This window comes from Marmota marmota, unplaced genomic scaffold (genome assembly GCF_001458135.2).
Source record: "Marmota marmota marmota unplaced genomic scaffold, marMar, whole genome shotgun sequence".
NCBI classification, from domain to species: Eukaryota; Metazoa; Chordata; class Mammalia; order Rodentia; family Sciuridae; genus Marmota; species Marmota marmota.
Genome location: NW_026000016.1, coordinates 13,861,931 through 13,885,449, shown reverse-complemented (window position 1 = coordinate 13,885,449; position 23,519 = coordinate 13,861,931). Strand labels below are relative to the sequence as shown.

Below are 23,519 nucleotides of genomic sequence, written 5' to 3'. Positions count from 1 at the left end.
TTTTTTAATGTGGTGCTGAGGATCGAATCCGGGTCCTGCCTGTGCTAGGCAAGTGCTCTACCACTAAGCCACCATCCCAGCCCAACGTCTTTAATTTTTTCATGTTCAAAATACTGTTACTGATAACAACACTACTCATAGGTTGCTATATTAATGAAAAGTGCTTGAAATGGTATCTAGTACACAGTAAGCACTCAATAAATATTAGAGACTACTATGTCCATTCTCCTTCATTGTTTACATGCCAGTATTAGTCTTAATGTAAAACTTCTGAGGACTCTGAGTACCTATCAGTCCAAAGTACAGGTTTGTGTAATTTTCTTTTCTTTCAAAGATGACCAATATGGTGCCAGCGGTGTTTCAAAAGTATGTTTTCTGTTCTGTTGGATTTTTTGTGATGCAAGCCTAAGCCTCACCAAGGCTTCTTGATCAGATCATCCCGTCTGAGCTGCAGGTTGCCCTGTGCTCTTTGGGCTGGTTCATTCTAGTCTTCTCCAGCCAATTCCCACATCGGCAGCAATTGTGATTATAGTTCATTCTGATCACTTTCTGGCTGTGACTTCTAATCTCAAAAATGTTTGCCCTGAGAAGCAAGTATCCTGTTATAATGTGCCTTGATATTAACCACAGCAGAATGGCCTATCACCAGAACCAAATCAGGCCTTCCAAACTCCACGAACATGGGTGATTGTGTGTCTCATATTACCTGTGTGGAAGAGGGCTCCCTGGCATCTCTTTATCTCTTTTCTGCAGAGATGGCCCCACACCCAGTAAACAAAACAATGGTTAATATTTCTCCACAGCCAGACCTAATGGAATCAAGATGTTCCCCCGGCCAGTTGCCTCCTCTGTCAGACAACATGAGCTCCAAATTGATTTGGTTAATCCGGTGACAGATGCCCAGCACACCAGTCCTTGACCCTTTAATGGATGGCCTCTTTTTAACCCATTAAAAACCCTTTTAGCTTCCTTTGGCTTAAGAATCTTTAGAAAGGGAAAAGAGAAAGAGGTTAATGAGTCCTTAACAAGTCGGTGGAGAAACAGGCCAGTTTATTTCCCTCCATTGGATTAGATTTTCTTTTACTTTTCTCCCCAGAGGGCTTTTCTCTATATTATTTTCTTGTGTGTACTTTGGCTTTTCTTGCAGAGAGACTCTACCGTAATGCTTTGGAGAATGTAAATACTTTAAAGGCAAGCTGAGTTTTTCCTTCCCTACCTTCTGCCTCCTGATGAAATTTCTTGCCTCCCTCTGAATATGCCTCTGGGGATCAATGAGGGATAATGTCCCAAGGATGTCGAGCATCTGAGCCTAACTTTGGCTTTCCTTGCAATGAGCACTGTGGCCCAGTGATTGTGGCCTAATCTCTCTGTCCCTCAGACCTTCCTTGAAAAAGACCTACCTCAACTTTGGATACCTCAAAGGGTTGAATCAATCTGTTTGAGAAGCACTGGGTGCATCTGGGGAGAAAATCTGGACGGGCCATTTCACCAGTTTTGGCAAAGATATCTTTTGGACTGCTATAAAGTGTCATTTTTAAAGCAGGGTTTTACTACTTTGGAGGGCAGACTTTGGAGGTGGGGGAACTGTAGTTTTCTATTTGGGGGAATTTGTCAGTTCTCCCACACCTGGTAGCTCTATATAAAGATGTGGTGTCACTGAAACATCCCAGGTCCTTTGGGGAGGTCATCTGACCTTTTGGGAGACAGAGATGGAATGGGAAAGAGTAGGTTGGCAACCAGGGAAATTCAGGTATACCTCTCCTAACCAAAAGGCGTCAAGCTTTAAAAAGAAAATGACAACACTCTACTCTAGTGTCATTTATGCAAGAAAAGGAGGGGAGGAGGAAGAAGAGGAAAAGGAGGAAACAAAAGAAAAGGAAAGGAAACAAGGCAAATCAGCAAGCGCTGCTCAGGAATCATTTTTCAACAGTAGCTTGTTTGCGTGCTCAAATCCCTGGTGCTTCAAGAACCAGCCCCTCCTTCTGGGGAGGGATAAGGTCACAGTCCTCAGGTTGGTGGGCATAGGAGGGAGGTGTGCTGTGTGCTGTGAGATTTCAGGTGCAAGTTTCCAGGCTCCCCTAGTTGAAGAGTGAGCCAGGGAGCTAGGCAGGGGAGCAGGCAGCCAGCTAGACATTTGCAGCTTGCTTTTCAAATCAGCCCCTGCGGGGTCCTGCAGGCTGCTCTGCAATTGCGGCTGCAGCCAGCAGGGGGCGAGGTGCAGGGTCTGCTTCCCTTTTCTCCCAGCTTTGTATCCAAGGTTCTGAGTTTGGCTTGCCCCAAGGCAGACAGAGGCCATCTCTGCACTCTGGCCCTTGTTGATGTTGGTGCTCTCCCTCTCTGGATCCTCCTTCTGGACTGCCATCCCGGGAAGAAGAGAGGTGAGGGGATATTTTCTAGGGACGAGGACTTCATGTCTAAATTCCCTGTCTTTCTAGAAGGGCTGGCTCTATTTAAAGCTCTGATTCTCCCCCCCCAGGAGAATTCTAAAGTTGGCAGGTCAACTGGAGGAACCGTGAATTTGGGGGGAGGGAGAGAAGTGACAGCAGAAGAGGAAATTGAAACTTTCAGCAATCTGTCCTGAACTGCTTTCTTTTCACTAGAAGGGTCCCCAGCCCCCCATACTTCCTAATCCCAGTCTGGGCTGGGCTGGTTCTCCCAGATATTCATGTGCAGCCCTCTATGACAATGACTATCATCCTGTGTTATGAATGTCTTTTTTACTCAAATATCTTCTCCATGAGACTTAAGGTCTGGAATGTTATTTTTCTAGCCCTGAGCACAATTCTTGAGACATATTAGGTACTCAATAACTGCTTGTTGAATGAATACATGAATGAATGAATGAATGAATGAATAAAAAACTTTATGAGGTACGTATTATGGCAACCCAAGTTCAGAGAGGTTAAGTTACTTTCTCAATGTTACACAGATGATACAGTATGGGAGCAGGTATTCACACTCTCTTCTTTCTGCTTGAATTCAAGCTACTTCCTTGAGGTAAGGAATCTCCAGTGATTGAACCCAGACATTTTGTTAAAAATGCATTTTTCAACTGTAAGGGATGTAGCAACACAGAAGTGGTGATTGCAGCCAGCCACAGAGGGATTTCTGCCACAACCAAGAAGCCACAGTCCTCCTTCTGGAAGCTCTATGGGAACTCATCTCTAGCCCAGAGAGAACTGGGGACATCTACAATCCCAGCAGCTTACGGTCTCCAACTAGAATCCTGGAGAGAATTGTCACAGCTCATCTTGCCTGGAAACATCTTCCTCTGCTCCAGGCTCTTTGTTGGAATGGGGTGGGGGCAGGTTGGACCCGTATGGTGCAGTCTACTGGCCCCTCCAGCAGGTGCCGACTCTTGAGTCCCAGGATCGTGGGCAGAGTTGGGGACAGGTTCTGGCTGTGCTGGGGCTTGGTGCTAAACAGGTTTAACAGTTTCAGGAAGGTCAATTCAGCTTGGGTTTCCCCCTTTGAATCATGCACAATATGAGAAAAAAAAAAAACAACAAAACCTCACATAACTCAGAACTCCCTAAGTACCGTATGTTCAGCAGAAACAAGCGGCGACGGTCTAAGACAAAGAGGTTACTAGAATTCAACAAGCAGGCTTCCCAACCTAATGCTTCCTGCGTCTAAGAAAGAAAAGGAGCCCAGATTAGCTGGAATTGTTCAGTGTCTGCAGGGCTCCAGTATATGCTCTGGATATCTAATTACTATTAGCTCTCAGCTTCCTTTTGGTTCAATGGGCAAAAAAATGAAATCAAAGGAGAGCCCAGATGGGAGCGATTTTTAATGCTTTTCATTTTTTCATCCACAAAGTGAAGCTGTAGAGAGCTACAGGACATCTCTGCTCCCCTCCTTGCCCGTACAGATGTCTTGCTCTTTACGTGGAGGGAGCTCTCACAGACCCTTCCTTACACGAGTTGTCCTAGTTACAATTAAATCTGAGGCCGCTGGACAAATACATATGGAGAGTCTTCAAAATTAGTGGTGGCTGGCAACAGGCTATTAGATATTTTGCCCCCACACTTTAATCCATCCAGCCATTTGTGGAGTGTATGGTGTGTGAGACGCTGAGAGGCCCCCAGGATACGGCAGTGAATAAAACTGCCCTGGACATCTTTTGAGGAAAGTGGTAAAGAGATAAATGAGAAATGAATAAGAAAACCAGGGGGAATAGAGAGTCCAAGGGTAACAGGTGGCAAGGACAAATGTAGGACAGGTAAGGTGGCTAGGACGGGGTCATCATTGTTAAGAAGGTAGTCAGGGCAGGTCTCATGAAGGTGATATCTGAGTAAATATCAGAAAGAAACCAAGTGCATAACTGTGCAGCTGTATACCACACAGGTAGAGGGGTCTGGGACGCCATTTATGTGTGTGTGTGTGTGCGTGCGTGCGTGCGTGTGTGTGTGTGTGTGCATGTTATGTTGGTGCGGGAAAAAATGGTGAAGTAACTATCAAAGGATACTGGAATATTATTCTGCCATAAAAAGGAAATGAAGATCAATCCATGTCACAACACGAAGGAACCCTTGGAAACATTATTCTAAGTGAAACATGCTAGTCACAAAAGGCCACAATTTATTTTTTTAAAAAGTCCAGAATAAACGGATTCAGAGAGAAACAAAGTAGATCGTGGGTACCTAGGGCTGGGGATTAGGAAGAAAGGGGAGTGACAAGAAGGTTCTTTGTGGCCTTCTGCTGTTTTGGCCAGTAAATCCTGGACTGGATTCCTCAGGGATCAGTGATAATCTATGATTAAAACTCATTCAAAGTCCTCAAAAGTAGCGGTAGTCCAGGGAAAAAAAAACGGCCCCCTAATCCTCAGTGTACCCCTTTCCAAAGGAAGCTGGCTCACCCTTGTCAGACAGTTCCCGGGCCAGTGCCCCTTCTCCTCTGCCGGGGGCCTCCACTGTGGCGACTCACTCCCCTGCCCATCAGCACCAGGGCAGCGGGGCAGCGGGGCAGAGGCCCTGACAGTGCGCTGTTCTCCTCTCGCTGCTCTGCTGCTGGTGAAAATCTGGCCAGTGACTAGATTTTATGAGTCTTCAAACCTCAAACATAAACTCAATCATGTACTTAAATATACACATGCACACACAGAAACTCACTCAGCTGGGATTTCTAATGCTTACTGAAGGTAGGACTGGGGTTTGGACGCCAGTTAAACTTGAGTACCCCGAGGTTGGAACCTACAGCCCCTCTCCTGTTAAAAGCCAGAACAGGAACATTCATTGCAAGTAGCTGAGCACATTGCAGGGAGCACAGGGACCCCATGGGCTACATTAGATGCCCATATGTGACTTCCGGAGTGTTCTCAGGACCAGTGAAGAGATGCACAAAACCCCACGTAGCCACCAGAAACATCTGTTGGACATGCCAGAGATAAAGAATTAGTGGTGGGACGGTCTACATCACTGCCCAGGGCTCTCTGGAATCTCCATCCGCTGACCCCACACAGGCTTGCTGGGAGTTATGCTGTCAGTGGGTAACTGCCTCTGTGTCACTAGAGCCAAGGATGATAAAATGGAAGACCTGGCTGAGACCTTGAGATGAGCTACACCTTGAAAGAAAATTGGGAGCAGACCTTCCAGAAGGAGGAAAAGAGCAGGGGCCAAGAGCCAGTTAGGAAGCCTACTTGGCTGTTAGACGGGTCAACACGTGACGCCGCTTGCCTGCAGCAGCCCTGGTCTGAATGACATCCTGGCATAATTGATAACCCTGGTGCCTCTTTTCACTGTTAATAGTGGCCTGGTTTAGATATTAAATGGTCTGCGGCTGGGGTGATGCACATATGCCAAAGACTCAGGAGGCTGGAGCAGGAAGATCACAAGTTCAAAGCCAGCCTTAGCAATTTAGCAAGGCCCTAAGCAACTAAGTGAGACCCTGTCTCAAAATGAAAAATAAAAAGGAGTGGAGATATGGCTCAATGGTAAAGTGCCCCTGGGTTCAATCCTTGTACTCCCCGCCAAAAAAAATAGGGCCCAAAACAAAACAAAATCCTTTAGGCTGGGAATGGGGTTCGGGGTAGAGTGCCCTGGATTCAATCCCCCATACCAAAAAACAAAACAACAACAAATCAACAAATGAAACCCAATGGGCCCCCAAAGACCAATACTTTAGTTGCATTATCTGAATATCTAGAATAGTCAAAGAATAGAAACAGAAAGTGGAATTGTGCTGCCAGAGGCTCAGTGGGGAGGAAATGGGAAATCATTGTTTATTGGTTATAAAATGTCGCCTCTGCAAGACGAAAACAGTTCTGGAGATGCGTCACACAACACTGTGAACACACTTAACACAACTGAACCGTACGCTGAAAAGTGGTTGAGGGGAAGTCTTAGGTTGTGTGAATTTTATCACAATTGGAAAATTAAACAAAACCAAAAAACCTCAGATGACTCTGAAATCCCTCACCCACAGCTGGGGTGTGAAGGTTTAGGAGGGTGGAAAGCCAGACAGCTTCTTTAGAGGAGGGTGTCTTTGGGAGAGGGATGTGCTGTACACTCACCACTCCCCAGAGAGCAAAGCCGTGGCATCAAAGATGATGCCTATTGACCCCCCTCCACCTACTGGAACAGGGTGCGTTGGGTCATTGAGAGAGCTCGACAGGTGCCCTTGAGGTCACATGAGCTGGAGGACAGGTGGAGTCCAACTGGGAGATGGGAGAAGACCTAACTTTAAATCAAACTGGGAACTGCTATCGTTTAGGTCTTAAATGTCTCCCAAAGGTCCCAAAGTTAACGCCTTGGCCCCCCCGGGGGGGGGTGCCATTGGGAGGTGATAGAACCTTTAAGTGGGGTCTAGTGGGAGCACCCCAGGTCATGGGGTCTGCTCCCGAAGGGGATTTTATTTTATTCTTTATTTTTATGTGGTGCTAAGGATCGAACCCAGTGCCTCACATGTGCTAGCCAAGTGTTCTACCCCTTTGCCACCACAGCCCCCTGAAGGGGATTTGAAGACTCCGATTCCTCCTCTTCTGTCTTTTGTTTTGGTGATGAAATGAGTGGTTTTTCTCCACCACTTGCTCCTGCCAGGTTAGCACAGGCCCCAAAGCGAAACAGAACTAGATAAGGAACTAGAAGCATCCAAGCTGCACGCCAAAATGATGCTTTTGTCCATATAAATTGATTATCTCAGGTAGTTTATTATGGGCAGAAACCTGACAAGGAGCTTTCCTAAAGGACTGGACATTCTGATTTTTAAGAAAAGCTTATTTTGCTACTTAAAGGGACTGCACGACTTGATATTTAATGTAGGAGTGATCAGAAAAGCCACACACTGCCCTGTGGTTTTTATCAAGAGACAAGGGAAGAACACATTTCAAGGAGTAACATGAGATAAAAGAGATTTGCCCTTGAGACCGTGTGGTCAATATTCTTGCTGTACTCTGCAAAGTCTTTGGTTTACAAGCCAGAAACACCAAAGCTATTCATAAGCTACTACTGGTTCGTGGTTCCTTTTGGAGTGAATGAGGCTAGTGGATGCTTTTCTGCAGTGATTTGGGATCCAACAATAGCATTTGGTTTTGATTTGCTTCTTCAAATTACATCCAAGGTCAATGGGGCCTTGAGGAGTGGGAATCTGCATCTGCAGAGTTATTTAGAAGCTTGTCAGTCTCTAGGGAGCCACTGTGTTGTCCGGCTGTGTTTATTTGCATGTTATAAATACCTGGTGTCGTGTTTGACCTCTCTTGTCCACACAATCAACGTGGCTATCCACGTGGCCTTTCTTGGTGCTGGTGTACGTGCCTGTGTAGGGGCAGGGAGGACAAGAAGTCTAGGTGACCGGGCATTGGCATGGGAATCAGAGGAGTCCTGGGAGACCACATACCACAAAAGGCATATCAGCTGGGGGAGAAAAGCTACTCTTGGTCATTTAATCAGCTCTAGCTTGGGCTCTGGCTCATCTGGAGGACAAAGACACAGAAACTGGCATTTCCCCTTCTATCACCTTCTCCTGGAAAAATGCTAATTTACATTCTTTCTTTTATTCATTACTCCCCCCCTGGCTTTAAAATGAGCTTGCCTCTTGTTTTATTCCTCTTCCTGAATATTCCCTCAATCTCAAGACTCCTTATCAGCTATATCAACCACCTTGTTGGGGAGGAACCCGAGGCCCAGGGAAGTGATTCATCTAGCAGAAATGGAGGTGGAATGGTCTTGACTACTGGCCCAGGTACGAGGCCGAATGCGTGATGTGGAGGGAGGTACATAGCTCCCGAAAGGTTTGTGAAGCCTAAAGACTTGAATGTACCTCCTCCAAGAGGTGCCTCTGAGCATGTCACCCTGGGAGAGAAGTGGATGCCCTCTCCTTAAGGGATAATTGCATAACTCTTCCTGTACTTTTTCAGGGAAATTCTCTTGTGTCTCACATGATAGCTTTGAAGAATTACCCACCTGGATGAGAGCAATGCCTTTTTACCTGCACACAGACAGATCAACCTTCTTCCAAGGTGAAAGTCTGACACTAGCATGAGTTTCAACAAGAATACGAGCTGATGCTCTTGGAAGCTTGGCTTACTCAGGACTGGAGTCAAAATGGTCTCCACAGGAACCTGTGGGAACTGAGGGACCCTGGGTTCTCAGATCCAAGGACCAAGAGGAAAAAAAAAATCAATCATTTTAACAAAGAGATGTTGTTTGCTCTGAGGAGACCCTGACTTTCATCAGTATAAAAAATGACTGGAACGATATTTGCTATGTCAAGGGCAACAGTGCTTTTATCTTGGGGAATGGGAAACTGTTTGAGAAGCAAACTTTTTCAAGATGGAGAAAATTAGACTACATTTGTCCTGCATCTTATAGTCACCATTTCACAGATTGAAACACGGAGACACAGAGAAGTTCTGTGATGACTTTTTCTGAATATCCTGAAATTGAATTAATAGCACCCAAGTTCTTTGGTGGAGATTTACTTTGGATCTTTGAGTGGATGTGGAGATCACTGGTTTCCAAAACCTTTTTTTTTTTTTTTAAGGTGCAACTGTTCTAGGAAGGAATTTGATTTTAACAGAGTAAAACATCTTTTCAACAAAAAGAGATAATTACATAAACTGGATAAAGTAGAATCATAGAGAAAGTTCTCCTTAATTGTCTATATGTAGAAGAGTATTCCTCAAACTTTATAGCATGTATTCAAATCACCTTGAGGGCCTGGGGAGGCAGATTGTAAGTTCCTCCACCGGTAAGTCCCAATGGGGATCCCAAGTTTGCATTTCTACCATATTCTCAGGTGATATGGATGCTGTTGATCCAAGGACCATAGTTTGAGAACCATTGTAGTCAAAACACTGTACTGTGTTGACTGGTCTCTTCTCAGGGTTCCTCTTTTAGAATCCCCCTCAGCTGGAGACAGTCACTTTCCCAAGGTCAAGCCCCGCTCTGTGCAGGTCACCTAGAACTAATGATTGGCTGATGCTGGGGGCCAAGGCTTGGCCCCTAGCCTCATGGCGGCGATGATTCTGAGGACTTCAGCTTCAGAACGTCACTCTCGGTTGAGTGATGCCAAGTCAGGACTGCATAGGAGCTTAGCTTCTCTCTGCTTTGTCCTGCTTACTTCCCATTTTCCTAATCTGGGAGATCTCCCCATTATACTTCCTGCATGCAAGTCCATCTTACCCTGTCCTTCCCAGGGAGCCTGAGGTAAAGAGTCATTTAAATGCTCCCTGCTCAGAGACTACTCCTGACCACATATGAGTCTCTTGCTTTATTGCGTTCATAGGATTTAATACTTGGAGCCCCTGTATTATAGATTTATTTACTGCTGTCATTTGACTGCCTTTCCCACTAGACTGTGGGCTCTGGGAGGGCAGGGAACTTGTCTCCCCTGTTCTGTCTGCAGAGCTGAGAGCAAGCTCTGGCACATGATAAGCACTTGGACAACATTTAATGAACAAGTGAATGAACTTCTAGAAGGAAGAGCCATATATCCTCACCACACCCAACAACTCCAAGGATTGTAGTGACCTAGGAAGTCTGGGAAAATGGAAGGTGCTTTCAAAAGTGTGGTATTAGGACTTGAATTTACTTAGGATTTCATAGTTTTTTTTTTTTTTTTTTTAAAGCAGTTCATTCAATGTTTAGAACAAGCTCATATTGCTATATGAGCAAGATCAGTTTCTTTCAAGCACTAGAAGACAAATGGGAATTGGTGAGGCAGGGTGACTTGCTCAGCCAGAGTGGTGCAGTAAAAAGGGCCCACCCAGAAATGCTGGGTCCTGCTTCTTGACCCCAGGATCTTGCCTCCATATATCATCATCAGAGGCGAGCTCAGGTCAGTTCCCATGGAGCCTCTCTGTTAAGTCTGAATTTCCTTCAGAAACCCTCATATGGGCGCCATTTTAGTGGTGAGTACTTCATTGTTGCATGCTTGCAGTGAAGTTTTAACACTCTAGCTCAACATGCTCAGGTGATCATATTGAGATCATATTGAGGAAGGAATTTGTTTTATTCCTCTTCCTGAATATTCCCTCAATCTCAAGACTCCTTATCAGCTACATCACCCACCTGGAGTATTCCCTCAATCTCAAGACTCCTTATCAGCTACATCAACCACCTTGTTGGGGAGGAACCCGAGGTCCAGGGAAGTGATTCATCTAGCAGAAATGGAGGTAGAATGGTCTTGACTACTGGCCTAGGTACTTGACAGTAGTATGGCAGAAGAGACTGGGGTTTCTTTGCAACACTGGTAACACTGCACATCTGATAGTGGTTTGAGAGGGGCCATGTCCAGGACTGCTGTCTGCCAAATGAGATCTCATCATGATGCCACATATATATATAAATATATATATTTAAATTAAAACACTATATTACACCTCATCAATATGTACAAACGTGTCATAGAAAATGTTTCTTCATACCAGAAAGAGATCATGATTTTCTCATAACCCCACAGTCTTTTTTTTTTTTTTTTCTTTTCTTTGTTGGAGGTTTATTTTTAAAGGGAGTTTCTGGTAACTCCCTATGTCCCCTTCCCCTCCCCCAGGTCTGCTCCTCAGCTTTGAGGATGCCCTTCCTGATGACCCACGGTCAGGGCCTGTCACCCACAGGCACTAAACTCTTCCAGGTCCACTCAGGCCTTCACAGAGATCTGAAGGACTGATAAGAGGCAAATGGAGGAGGCCCTTTGATCCTGCTCTGTGAATGAGCAGAGGCTGCAAAATGCTAAGAATGCTCAACGCATTAAGTGTAGCTTTTCTCCCAGGAGTGCACAGGGTGTGGCTTCTGAGGGGAACACAGATGCTAGAATGAGGGAGCCACCCATTCCGGGCCAGCCAAGTCAGAGGGCTCAGCAATCAGCAAATGAGTCAAGCACATCCAAAGAGAAGCTGAAAATGAACTCAGCAGTTCTTATCACACTGAATAATTTAGCAGGGCCATACTGCTGGGAGCTAGCTCATAGTTAATGGAATATTTCCTGTAAATATTATCTTCCCTTCCTGTCTCATCATCTTGTACAGTTCAAAAGTCTTTACTAATCTGGGGAGGTGACAGTAATGCATCAATTCCCAGAGCCAACTCCCCCACTTCTGAAATACTCTTTGGAATCATAGGAAGCCATACCGGCTGCTCAGGGACAAGGGGCAGGCTAATTACTCTGGTTCCTTCTCCTAATGCCTCAGAAGGGACCCCATAATGCTCCTAATTGTGCATTTAAGTGTACATAAAAGCCCCCCTAATTGCACATCAAATAAATAAGTAAATGCTGTCTGCTGAGTATGTAACAAGGACTGACGTCACCATTCTTTCCCAATGGAGAGCTTTCATTGAATGCGGCTGGTGAACTGGCTGAATCTGGGACTGATGATCTACAGATATTGAGTATTCCTTCTAGAATGGGTCTTAGGAATCACATGCTTCACACTATCTGCTGTCTGACGCTTCTAGCCTCAGATACAGCACGTGGGATCTTTAACTCTCTTAGTGTCCCATTCAGATGGAACTTTCTGCTTTAATTTATAACAGCCTCTGATGATCAGACGCTCTGCCTACAGCTGTAAAGAGTACAAAACACAGGGATTCTTCTGAGAAGAGGGATCAGCCTGGCACTGACGATGCTGTGAGTCTTTGGTGCAGAACAGCCTGACTTCCCCACACCACTGGGACTGATGCCGCTCAAAACGGGTAGATTGTCCCAGAGATTAGAGTTTATCACATATCTCCAGGTTTTGATCTAAGGACTGTGAGGACCTCCTCCTCCACAGATGAAGCCCCAGGTGAGAATCTGCCCCATGGAATCCAGATTCTGCAGAAGTTAATAAATAAGGCCTCTTTGATATGTTTTATTTACTTCTTAAAGGTTTTTGGGAAAGAAAGGAAATACGCTTGCTTGTACCAAACCCATGGGACAGCTAGTGTCACTGTTGATGATCATTTTTCTGTTTTTGGTGGCCTGGGTCTCTGTACTTCACCATAAATGTACACTAAGATGAAGCTCAAGCTTGATCTCAAGGGCCCAAGGGCCAGACAGAGCTGTTTCGGTTGTTCCCTGACAGGAACTTTACTTGTGAAACGCTCACTCAGGCAGCATTTATTTTCAAACATGCATGCCACATGCTAAAATAGAATTCTGTAACAAGGGTAAAATAATCTGTAGAGCTGAAAAAGTTTTTGTTTGTTTGCTTGCCACTGTGACTCTCTGACCTCTGTTACCCCTGCTAAATGGAGACTGTTGGGCGTGTAGACACGTGGCTCTCATGCTCTGACACTACACCGGGAAGGGAGAGAGTTGCAGTATTCAAAGGGGATGTTTCCAAGAGTCACATGGCATGTGAATATGACAAGAGTTCAGAAGTGGGGAGGCAGATTGAGGGTGAAAGGGAAACATCATTGGCTGAAGGGCGGAAGCAAGATTTCCTAAGAGCCCATGTGGGGCTCTTTAATGGCTTACAAACATTTCTGCAAATGTGGGGAGGAACATGAACTGAATCCAATTCCATGCATGTCTGATGAGTTTGGATGATGAACCCAACTACTATGTGTAACTATTTAGCTCTAAAAAATAAAAATAAAATAAAATAAATGTAATGAAAAGATTTAAAAATAAATACACTTAAAAATTAGTTGCACCAGCAATTTAAAAAAGATATTTTAACATAAAAAATTCAGAAATTCAGGAATTATACAATTTTAAAATAAAGGTGATTTCTTAAAAACAATAACAACAACTCTGCAACCTATCTACAGATATGGTTGGGGTTTTGCTCATTTTTTTAAAAAAACAACTCACCTAAGCAAGGACCATTGCTTAGGGAATGCGATTGTATTGTAGATTTCAAACACTTATTTAGTCTTGTTTACCACTTTTTTAGGGCATTTTGTGGGCTATTCTTCTGCATGTTGTCCTCAAATACGAGGGATGTGGACTTCAGAAGTTCAACACTTCTGAACTCTTCTGAACACAGCCAAAAGGCAAAATCCAGTCTGTGAAATGTTCCCACATGTCTAGCATTTCCTGACACAACATGTGCCCCAAAGGCCATTTTTTTGTTTGTTTGCTTTTAAACATTTTAAACAAAACTCGGCAGCTTGAAGATCCAGGCAGCAGATAATAGGGCACAATCAGGAGGGAGCAGCATGCTCTCTCTCTCTCCTCTGTTCCACCTGTGAGGTACTTCTGTACCAAAGCCAAAGCCACTAAACTTCATAATGAGGATTCAGTGAAGAAAGGTAGACTCTGGAGCTAGAATGGCAAACTGCATCCCAGTCAACTAGGACCAGACTACAGCAGCCCTGCCCGTTTCTGGAGAGCCATCAGTTACCCCACTTCAGTGGTTTTTGGGGGCCATTTTTTTAGGGGCCCATTTGGAAATGCATGAGCAGATTCTCACAGGCAGCTGCTGAACTCCTCTGGCTGTGCTAATGGTTTGCTGCGCACATCAGAGGATGCCTTCAGGACCTTCAAAGGGAAGCAGCAGGCTCAGCTCTGACACTGCCTCTACTTGAATGTTGGCTCTTAGTATTGTAGTGCCATGTGACAGAGCTGCTGTAACTGGGTCAGAGTGTCAGCAAAGGTCTGTCTGCCCCTGGGCGAGAGCAGCTTCCTGGGCTACAGATGCAGCTGTTACCACAGACTTCTCTCCAGGTGCTCAAAACTGGGTGCTGCTGATTCCCGAGCATCCCCGGAGGCTGGAGGTGGCCTGGCCCCTGTGCCAGGAGGGAGTGGTGCCACCTGGAGGGCATCCTTCACATGCAGCTCATTAAGAGTCCCTCACAAACAGATTACTAAGCCTCAAATCTATGCTTGGGAACTTGCCAGCTCTCTGTGCAGGACACTGGAGCCACACCTTCTGAGCTTAGCTGACTTTCCCCAAGTCTGAGTGTGCAAAGGAAGCATGGGTGGCCATGAGTGATGGTCCCCATCTCCAGCGGCACACCAGAATCACTGGGAGGCTTTCTACCTTCTCTGCTGCAGGGTCAGAGGTGAGTGGACAGGACTGGAGGAGGCACCCAGACACTAGAGCAGTCTCCCATGAACTGCTGACATAACCACAGTTAGGAGGCACCAGATGGAGTGTGGTGCTTCCTAGGTGAATGTGCATTGCTCTTCCTCACTATATGCCTCCTTAGAGTCCAGTTCTGGAACCAGGCTGCATGCCCTATGGGCTCAGAGCCTCTCATGTGTCCTAGTGTAACAGATATGGCCTTTCATGATGGTGATGATGCTGGGTGTGAGAAGAAGAAAAAGGCACCGTGCCCAGCTCTACTGGCAGCTGCTATTTCATAACCATGTCTCTGGTTGAGTCTTTGTTTTTAAATGGCATCCACGTGTTAGCAGAGGTGGGTACTCCTTGAAACTAATGAAACTGGGACTTCCTTTCAAGGGTCTTTCAAAGTCCTGATCTTAACTTGAGTATAGATTTGTTTGTCAAAGAGGGCCCCCTGCTAATGTGCAAGCTTCAGGACCCACACAATCAAGACCTGCCTCTCTGTCTCCCAGGGATCATCATGAGAAGGGGATGAAATCTTTAATGCACAGTCAATGGTGACTTGTCGGGGGTGGGAGTGACTGCTCCTACGTTTCCTCTCCCTGTTCAGTCTCTGGTTCAACAATGCTTTGGAAATTCTTGAGTCTCCTGAGCTCCAAGTGAATGTACCTGACCCTGATGGCCTGCCTGTTAAAGCTCAAACTGTGCATGTCCTACTGCATCCATCCACCACTCCCAGGTCTCCCTCCCTCAAGGTTCCATGCCTTGGCTGACTAAGAAGCCTAACAGTCCCTGTAGGTTACCCTCTTCTCTAACTGCCATCCCTCCCTCCAGAGTTGACCATAACATCTGCCTTCTAGACCTCTCCTATGAATCTTTCCTCCTCGATCCCTGTTATTGAGAGTCAACCCCAGTCCCCAACAATCCTGGCTTCCAAGTCCTGTGTTCCTCCAAGCCATCCTCCACACAGCAGATGGGCACTTCTATATCAATGAAAATCCGATATGGTATTCTCCTCGGCTGGCTCCACATACTATTCTGTGGCTCCTGCTGCTGAGAGAGGGAGAAGTTGTCTTAGCAAAACCTTTGAGGCCTTCAGAGCTGGCCACTGCAGGCTCTCAGCCTCCCCTCCAGCTTCTTCCTCAGCCTGTGTTCCAGCCCTGTGTGTGCTCTGGACGTTCTTGTACCCTGCTGCCCCACACGGAGCGTCCCTGCATACTGGCCACTCTCTCACACCCCCCTCCCCAGTCCTATTGTCCATCTGCAAAACACTCACAGCCCTTTAAGACCAGCTCACCTTTGCTTCTTCAGTGAAGGCTATTCTCTCTCCTTACACCCAAGTGGATACTCTCTTAATTTACCACCCACCTCACACAGGCTTCTATATGGCACCAAGACATTGCTATGGATGAAGTGTGTCCTTCAAGGATTCATATGTTGAAATACCTCACCCCACTGTGAGATATTAAGAGGGCAGAAACTTCTGACCATGGTGTTTAGAGGTCACATTTGGGAAATGGCTAGGATCACATAACAGTATCAAGGTGGAGTTCCCATGATTGCATTCTGGTAGCTTTGTAAGAAGAGGGAGATACCAGAACACACACACACACACACACACACACATATACTCATGCATGCATATACATATGCACACACATTCCTTATCTCTTGCCATGTGAGGATGCCCTGTGCTGCCCAGGGATGCTGCTAATAATAAGGGCTTCACTGCATGTAGCTCTTGACCTTGGACCTCGAGAACTGTGAGCCAAAATAAACCTCTTTTCTTTGTAAAGTTATCCAGTCCCTGGTATTGTGTTACCAGTAACAGCAAACAGACTATTAGTCACTGGCTGAATTATCACATGGCCCTCTCCTTGATACACTGGGCAGGACTGGAAGACTAGATTTGTGTCTTCTTTGGTTCGTTCTGTGCTTGGCATGCAAGAGGTAAGTATGCAGTGACCATTTTTGAATGAATGAATGAATGGCTCTGAAAGCTCCATAGCTCAGTTTTCCTTCAACTAGTAATAGGCTTGAAATTTCCAATTTCTTCCTCAAAGGCCACAGAAACATATGTTATTTCAAATAACAATTCAGCCTGAGTTGGAGCCAATGCCCTAGAAAAATATGTTGACCTTTTAATATTTTTAATTCACTGACCTGAGAAAGTGTCTTAAGTTATTGTAAATTCTCTTATTCAGTGGCTGATTATTTATACCTTTGGCCTCTTATCTCAAAATCTGTTTTCCACTCTTACACTAATAGTTATAATTTATCGAACCCTTGCTATAAGTCCCACCTTGTGTTTGACATGTATCAAGTGCTCTTTCATTACATTTTCAATCTTCATTAGAAACATAATTAGAACCAGGTGGTGACGCATGCCTGTAATCCCAGCGGCTTGGGAGGTTGAGGTAGGAAGATGGCAAGTTCAAAGCCAGCTTAGCAATTTAGTGAGGCGCTAAGCAACTCAGAGACCTTGTCTCTAAATAAAATACAAACTAGGGCTGGAGATGTGGCTCAGGGGTCAAATGCCCCATTAGTTCAATCCCTGGTAACCCCCCCCCAAAGAAACATAATTAGAAAAATAAAGAGCATTTAAATATATTCATACACTGAATGAAAAAATCTGAATACTTGTTAGTATGAGGGAGAAACTCCAACCCTAGATTTTAATGAACTCTGCTGTGGATCCCAATTATCCATGCTGGCCTTGGTCTTCCAATGTGGGCAAAAGAAAGGTGCATACACTATGCAAGCAGGACTTCGTTAAAGGCCCTGGGAGTGTTCTCAGCTTTTGCAAGCAGAAAATCAGGCAAGTTGGAGAGGGAGGAAGAAGCAAAGAGGAAATTCGACAAGAAAAAGCATAGAAAATTATAAAGGCCACGTGGTAACAAGCACAGAGAAACAGAAATACAGACCCTGTGAATGAAAAAAAAAAAAGAGGAAAAACATAGGAACAAAGGGTATAGTTTGTTTTGCACAAATAAATAGAAGCAGAGGTTTTAGAGGTAGCCACAAAACAACATATCCCCCTGAATAATTCCTCCATCCCTTCTCAGGATCTTACTTAGAACTTCAGGGAATTACTGATCAATTGAGTAAAAATCCTCCCCAACCCAGGACCATTTTCCCTATTAATTTAACAAAGTTGGTAAGGACAGACCTCGTTAACTGGCTCGGGTATGATAAGTTCAGATGTGTTGTGTGGGTTTCAATCCTATTTATGGATTGTCATTCAAACCACAATGACATATGGACCAATCCTGCTCTTGTGTTCTCTCTCTTTTTCTGTCCTTCAGAGCAAGTGTGGTTTTGATAGATTTTTAATATGTATTTCAGGGTTAGAACTAAATACCATCTCTCTATCATTCTCCGCTAGAGATTCTGAATGACAGCACTTGCCTCAAAGATATTTTTCCATTATAATTTTTCAATTTGTTCTGGTCTAAAAAATGTGTGTAAATGAAAACAGACAATTCAAATATGGTGCCCCTTGCAGGGTTCTGTCTTATGTTTCCAAGGACTTTGCAGACCCTTCTCTGTTTCCCTTTCTCTTTCTTTTGGCAAATAACCTTATTTTCTGACCACTTCCTCTAAGCCCCAGGAGAGCCTCTGGATTTTCAGGACCTCCTCTTGCTCATCTCTTTATTCTCCTCTTCCTTACCTGAGACCAGCGGGTTTTTTAGTACATCCACTTTCCTCTACCCTGACCTAAAAATCTTTGGAGAGAACTCAGATTGACCTCAGGATCCAAAATAGATGGTCTTTCCTTTACTCAGAGTATACAGCCCCAAGAAAGTAAGGAACACAACAGTCTCCCATCTGCTCTGGGAGAACTGAGCCAGGCATCTTACCTTAAATAATTATAACAGCTTAGGTTTCCTTAGAGACAGGGAGAAAAAAATATTTACCCAGGGAACTCAGGGTTATTGTGGAGTAATTTGTATACACTTAAATTAGCAAGGGGTTGGCAAGCCTGTGGGCCTCACGTTGTTAGCATTTGAACTCACTTTTTCCCTGTTTCTCTCTCAAAATGAGAGCCTTTAAGCCAACAAAGAAGACCACGCTTACCTTCCTTGGCTTCACTTTATCATGGTAGTCATACTGGAAGATTCCTTTGTAGCTTAGTCCCAGCCACCATGGTATCCCCTGCTTGTCCTAGGACATCAAAGGGAGTACAGGTAAATATGGCTGCAAAAGATACACAGATCAAGAGGAGATTCTCCTGGCTCAGCTGAAACAAGGGAAAATGCAATTTCCTTGGAAGTTAACAGATGTGTCCCTCATAGCAAGATGCTCAGTTTTATAAACAGGGTGATGGGAGCCCTGGGCTGGGGAATTGGCTCTGTTTCTAACCTGCAGTACATCTCTACCAGCATCTCTCCCCTTATCTTTAAGGAGCAAATGCTCTGTTCTCTCTCTCTCTCTTTTTTTTTCCTTCTAAGACTGCGGGTCTTCCAGGTTGGGCCCCTGGAATAAAAACCTGAGAGATGTGGAACATTCCAATAAAGTGAACAATTTTCTGAAGCCGAGAAACTGTCATCAACCATCAGCTAGAGACTATGGAGACTATGAAAGGGACTCCTCTCTTTTTTAAGGATTAAGAAATCAAAGCAGCTGGGCACAGTGGTGAATGCCTGTAATCCAGAGCTTCAGGAGGCTGAGGCAGGAGGATCAAGAGTTCAAAGCCAGCCTTAGCAAAAGTGAAGCACTAAGCAACTCAGTGAGACCCTGTCTCTAAATAAAATACAAAAGAGGCTGGGGATATGGCTCAGGGGTCAAGTGCCCCTGAGTTTAATCCCTAGTCCAAAAATAAAAATAAAAATAAAAACAGGGAGTTGGCTCAGCTGTACTCAGGACCCTCCCCAGCCCCAGCAAGCCAACAGCAGCACAGGCCAGAAAGGGTCACCTCTAATGTCCTGCTCCCCTGTGAAGACAGCTGGGTGCCAGACAGGGTCTTAGGACTGGCACTGTTGGACAAGGTAGCAAAACTGAAGCTGAAACATTCTCAAGGTAACTAAATCAGAAACATCAAGTCTGTTTATTCATTAAAGAGAGCTCTTGTCACCTTGGTGGCAGTTGCAATTCTATATTCAAATAGGGATGATTCTGAGTTGCTATGGAATGTTCCCAAATGCTAGTATCTTATGGTGGGCATGCCAGGAGCTTTCCGCCCAGATTTATCCTATTTGTCACATCTCTGGAAAAACCTAGCACACTTCCACTGTGTCTTGAAAACTTAAAATCAGAATGATGGCTTTCAAATACTTGTGGGGCATGAGGTACTTCAAGGTAATCACAAAGATAAAAGGAACAAGAAATGGTGAAATTTTATTTAAAGCTTCAGGGGTATGTGGTTTCTTTTTTCTTTTTCTCCTTTTTTGGTGCTGGTGATGGGACCCAGGGCCTCATACACGCTAGGCACATGCCCTACCATTGAGCTACACCCTTAGCTGAAAAATTCAAAGGTAGAATAAGATGCTTGACTTAAATCCACACCTCTGGGAATACTTGTGCACAACCATAGTTTCAAAAACTAGAACAAGAAGAAACTGAATGCCCCCTGCGACCTCAGATTGACCCGATAAGTGTTATCATTATACCATAATCAGGCATCAGTGAGATCACGTGGCCACCAAACAGTGAGCATGTGTCACATTTGCTTGGGCAGAGGTGCTGCCCTGATAAACCACGGGCAATCTGCTTATGCTCTGAGATTTCAAGAGCCAAACACCTGTACTCTTTTAACACTTTGTATCTCAGTCTTCCAATATTCAGAAGACTTTTATGGGGGCAGTTGATGTAGTAAGTATCTTAACTTCTTTTAATGATAGGAGAGAGAACTGAGCTCAAACTTAGAACAAACAGCAAGCCAGGGAACACACGACACAGGAATTCCTAAATTCCTGATTCCTGTTCTGGAATGCAAATGCCACTGCTGTAAATCAACATGGAATACTCCTACAGCTGAGAAACCCTCACGGATCAACTCCTGTGAAATGCCTCTGATCATCATGTCAGGAACTATTGAATTCATGTGTCTCCTCTATGGTAACAAGATGGCCAAATGGAAGTGGACTCTGTAGTGGTCACTAGCGTGGTCAACATCAGCACCACTGAAGCCTCTTTTCACGAACCCTGAATTTCCTTGTGGGGAACTGGTCACCCATGACTTGAGAAAGGCAGGGCTGGATGTGCTTGCTGGTCACATGAGCTCTGAAAGGATAATGAAGAGGGACTAAGCACTCCCATTGGTGGGAAGAATCTTGGTAGGACATCAGGAAGAATTTAACTACTTCAGGCTTTAAGAGATCTTGAGACAAACTGTTGGATGGGAATGAGGTCCCTACAGGCACCTCATAGCTCTATGCTCCACAACAGTAGTTCTAACACTTGTTCCCATTGTGGAAATGCAGACACCCAACCACTCAACTCAATTCTCAGTATGTTTCCTCAGTAAATATTTACTGAGCATCTATAATGGGCCAGGTGCTGTGCTTGGTTCTGGGAATGTGTAACAGAATATAACACAGTCTTTGCCATCAATTATCTGAGTTTAGGAGAAGATATGGGCAGTTCTGTGAATAGCAATGACTTACAAAGTTTTATGTGAGTTGCTATAGATAACACAGAATGAATGAAATATGGCACATGTTGTAGTCTAAAGAAATTAAAAATATTGTAGGATGAAAACACTAGGAAAGACACTGGTAAAACAGCAAGAGGAGCTCTGATTGGCTGGTGGGACTGTCTGTAGATTAGAAGTGTTTTCTGCTCTCTTGGGTTGAACTTTGGGCAATGATTCAGCTAAACATTTTGGGTAGGAGTAAATGAAAGGAAGAGGAGGAAGGGAATTTTTTCTTCTTTGTGGTCTCATGAGGGACATCTTTATTATTTCAAAGAAGAGATCCTACTCTGGAACATTATGGAAATTAAAATTAAAGAGAATTTAGAATGGAGTCACTACCCATTGGACTTGCCATTACAATATTCAAGAAAGCAGATCTCGTTTTCTTAAAGGGTCACATACTCCACTTGTCAGCCTATAATCCCAGTTCACCTCTTGGAAAGCTAACCACACAGCACTTGACCACCAAGAAAAACACAAGATTCTGCTGAAAGTTTCTGTTCTCTACAGTTCCTTGTATTGGACGGAGTCTTCCCACTAAGACACCCATATCCTGATCTCTTCTGAGACCAAAAGGAGTGAGAGACTTATTACTGCTTCTAAAAGGGAAAATGAGTTTTTGAGAGAAAACATATCAAGTCTTACTACCTTAGGGGTAAAATTCATGTCGATTTCTTGTGGCATCTGGCCTTTCTGGGCAAGTCTTCCCTACCAACTCCTAGCCCTCTAAGAGACTCCAGGAAGATTTTTAAAAAGAAAAAGAATGTTTTGTTGTTGTTTGCTTTTTGTTTTGGGGCAGGATGGGCAATCTTCACCAAATGAGTTTACTTACCTTCACTGCATAATAGTGAACCCCGTAGGTTGGGAGAGACTCCACGATGCTCATGTAGCTGGGAAGACAACACACACAAACACACACACACACACACAAACACGCACACAAGGGTGGTTATTCGGCAGAACTGGTACAATATACATACTTTTTTGGCATGTGTGATAAAGTTCTGGGAGTGATTATTTACTTGACAATTCAATTGAAACATTGTCCCCCAGAGATAACATCTTTCTGAGCAGAAGTGAACAATCTTGACATGTGATATATTAACACACACAAACACAATCTCCATGAGTGCTGGTAAGGGCCACTTACTTCACGATTGCTTGACCTCTTGTTTGGCCATTCAGCTTCTTGTAGTGCTCAATTACTCTGTCTTCACTAGAATTAGAAGAAAAGCGTTCTGTTATTAGAAGCTGAGTATCCTGCTCACTGAGATACTTCTGAGCTTGACCAACTGCATGAGGCACTGCAAGGAGCCATCAACTCCTGGAAAAATGACTTGTCATTTTAGAAGTGACATTTCCAAACTCAGCCCAAATGAAATCTTTGGGCTATAAATTTACCAAAAAAAAAAAAAAAGTCACATTCTGTTTTTTCTTTTTCCCCTCAGAAGACTTCTATTCTCTTTATCTTGAACTTCTAATCAGTGAAATGAGATTATCCCACAGGCTTGGGGGTCGGCTTCTTGCAAGAAACGATTGTATGGGAGAAATGAGCAGTGAGCTGAGGCCTCTCATGGATCAGGATTAAACTCCTCAGGTCCCACTTCTGACTCTCCTTGTCTTTACAGTCCTGTCCACACAGGGCCTAACGGGGAAGGACAGGCACTGGCCCCATCCAGGGCTCCTGGCCCACCTCGGAGTGAGCGGTCAGGGATTCAGTGCATCTAAGGAGGACAGAAAGTTTTAGAATTTGGGCCTCCCCAGAGGGAAACTGGAGAGACAACAAGCGAGCTACTGGAATTAGACTGGCACTGCCTTTATCTTTTGAAACCTTAGTTCTACAATAACAAAGAGATTAGTTGGCTCCTTGGTGACAGTAGCCAGCCAAACTTTTCTTTGACAGAGTAAAAGGCAGGTCCAGGTAGCAGCACAGCCTTCTTAAAGAAGTGACTCTGACACCCAGTGAGGTGGGACCAATGGCTGCTCCCACTGTGGCCTTGGAAATCACAGACCAGCCTAGGGAATCATGGCGGGTGGGAGCCATCTGTGGGGGCAGGATGGTCATAGGCAGAAGGCCTCAAATCCCATCTGATGAGAATTCCTAAAACTCAGACTCCATGTTCTGGCCACTTGGTTGGAGACCCTGAGTTCTTACTCTCGGCCTCGGCCTTCCCCAACCACAGGCAAAGAGACCCCTTCCTGTCTCCCATAACGGCTCCATGATGGGGGGTGATCCCAGGGATGTGCCCTCAAGTAAGTATTGATTGATCTTTATTATTCATTATTACTTTATTATCCTAGAATTTATCAAAAGACTTCTTTTTTCCACCTTTTTCTATTTTAATTTTGGTTAGGTCATCTTTGGGGGTAACACATTCTATGTGTTTATGACCAAAGTCCTCAGATAATTTACTTATTTTTCAATTACTGTTTTTTTTTTTTTTTTTTTTTTTT

At 44.6% G+C, this 23,519-nt stretch overlaps 1 protein-coding gene across 1 annotated transcript in view; it reads right to left on the bottom strand.

The window, feature by feature from the left end:
* Frmd4a (FERM domain containing 4A) overlaps positions 1 to 23,519 on the bottom strand; it is a 574,514-nt gene that overhangs the window by 60,694 nt on the left and 490,301 nt on the right. Inside the window, 3 exon segments of the mRNA XM_048809187.1 lie at positions 18,509 to 18,595; positions 21,898 to 21,955; positions 22,216 to 22,281. Coding sequence (XP_048665144.1) covers positions 18,509 to 18,595; positions 21,898 to 21,955; positions 22,216 to 22,281 — 211 coding nt within the window.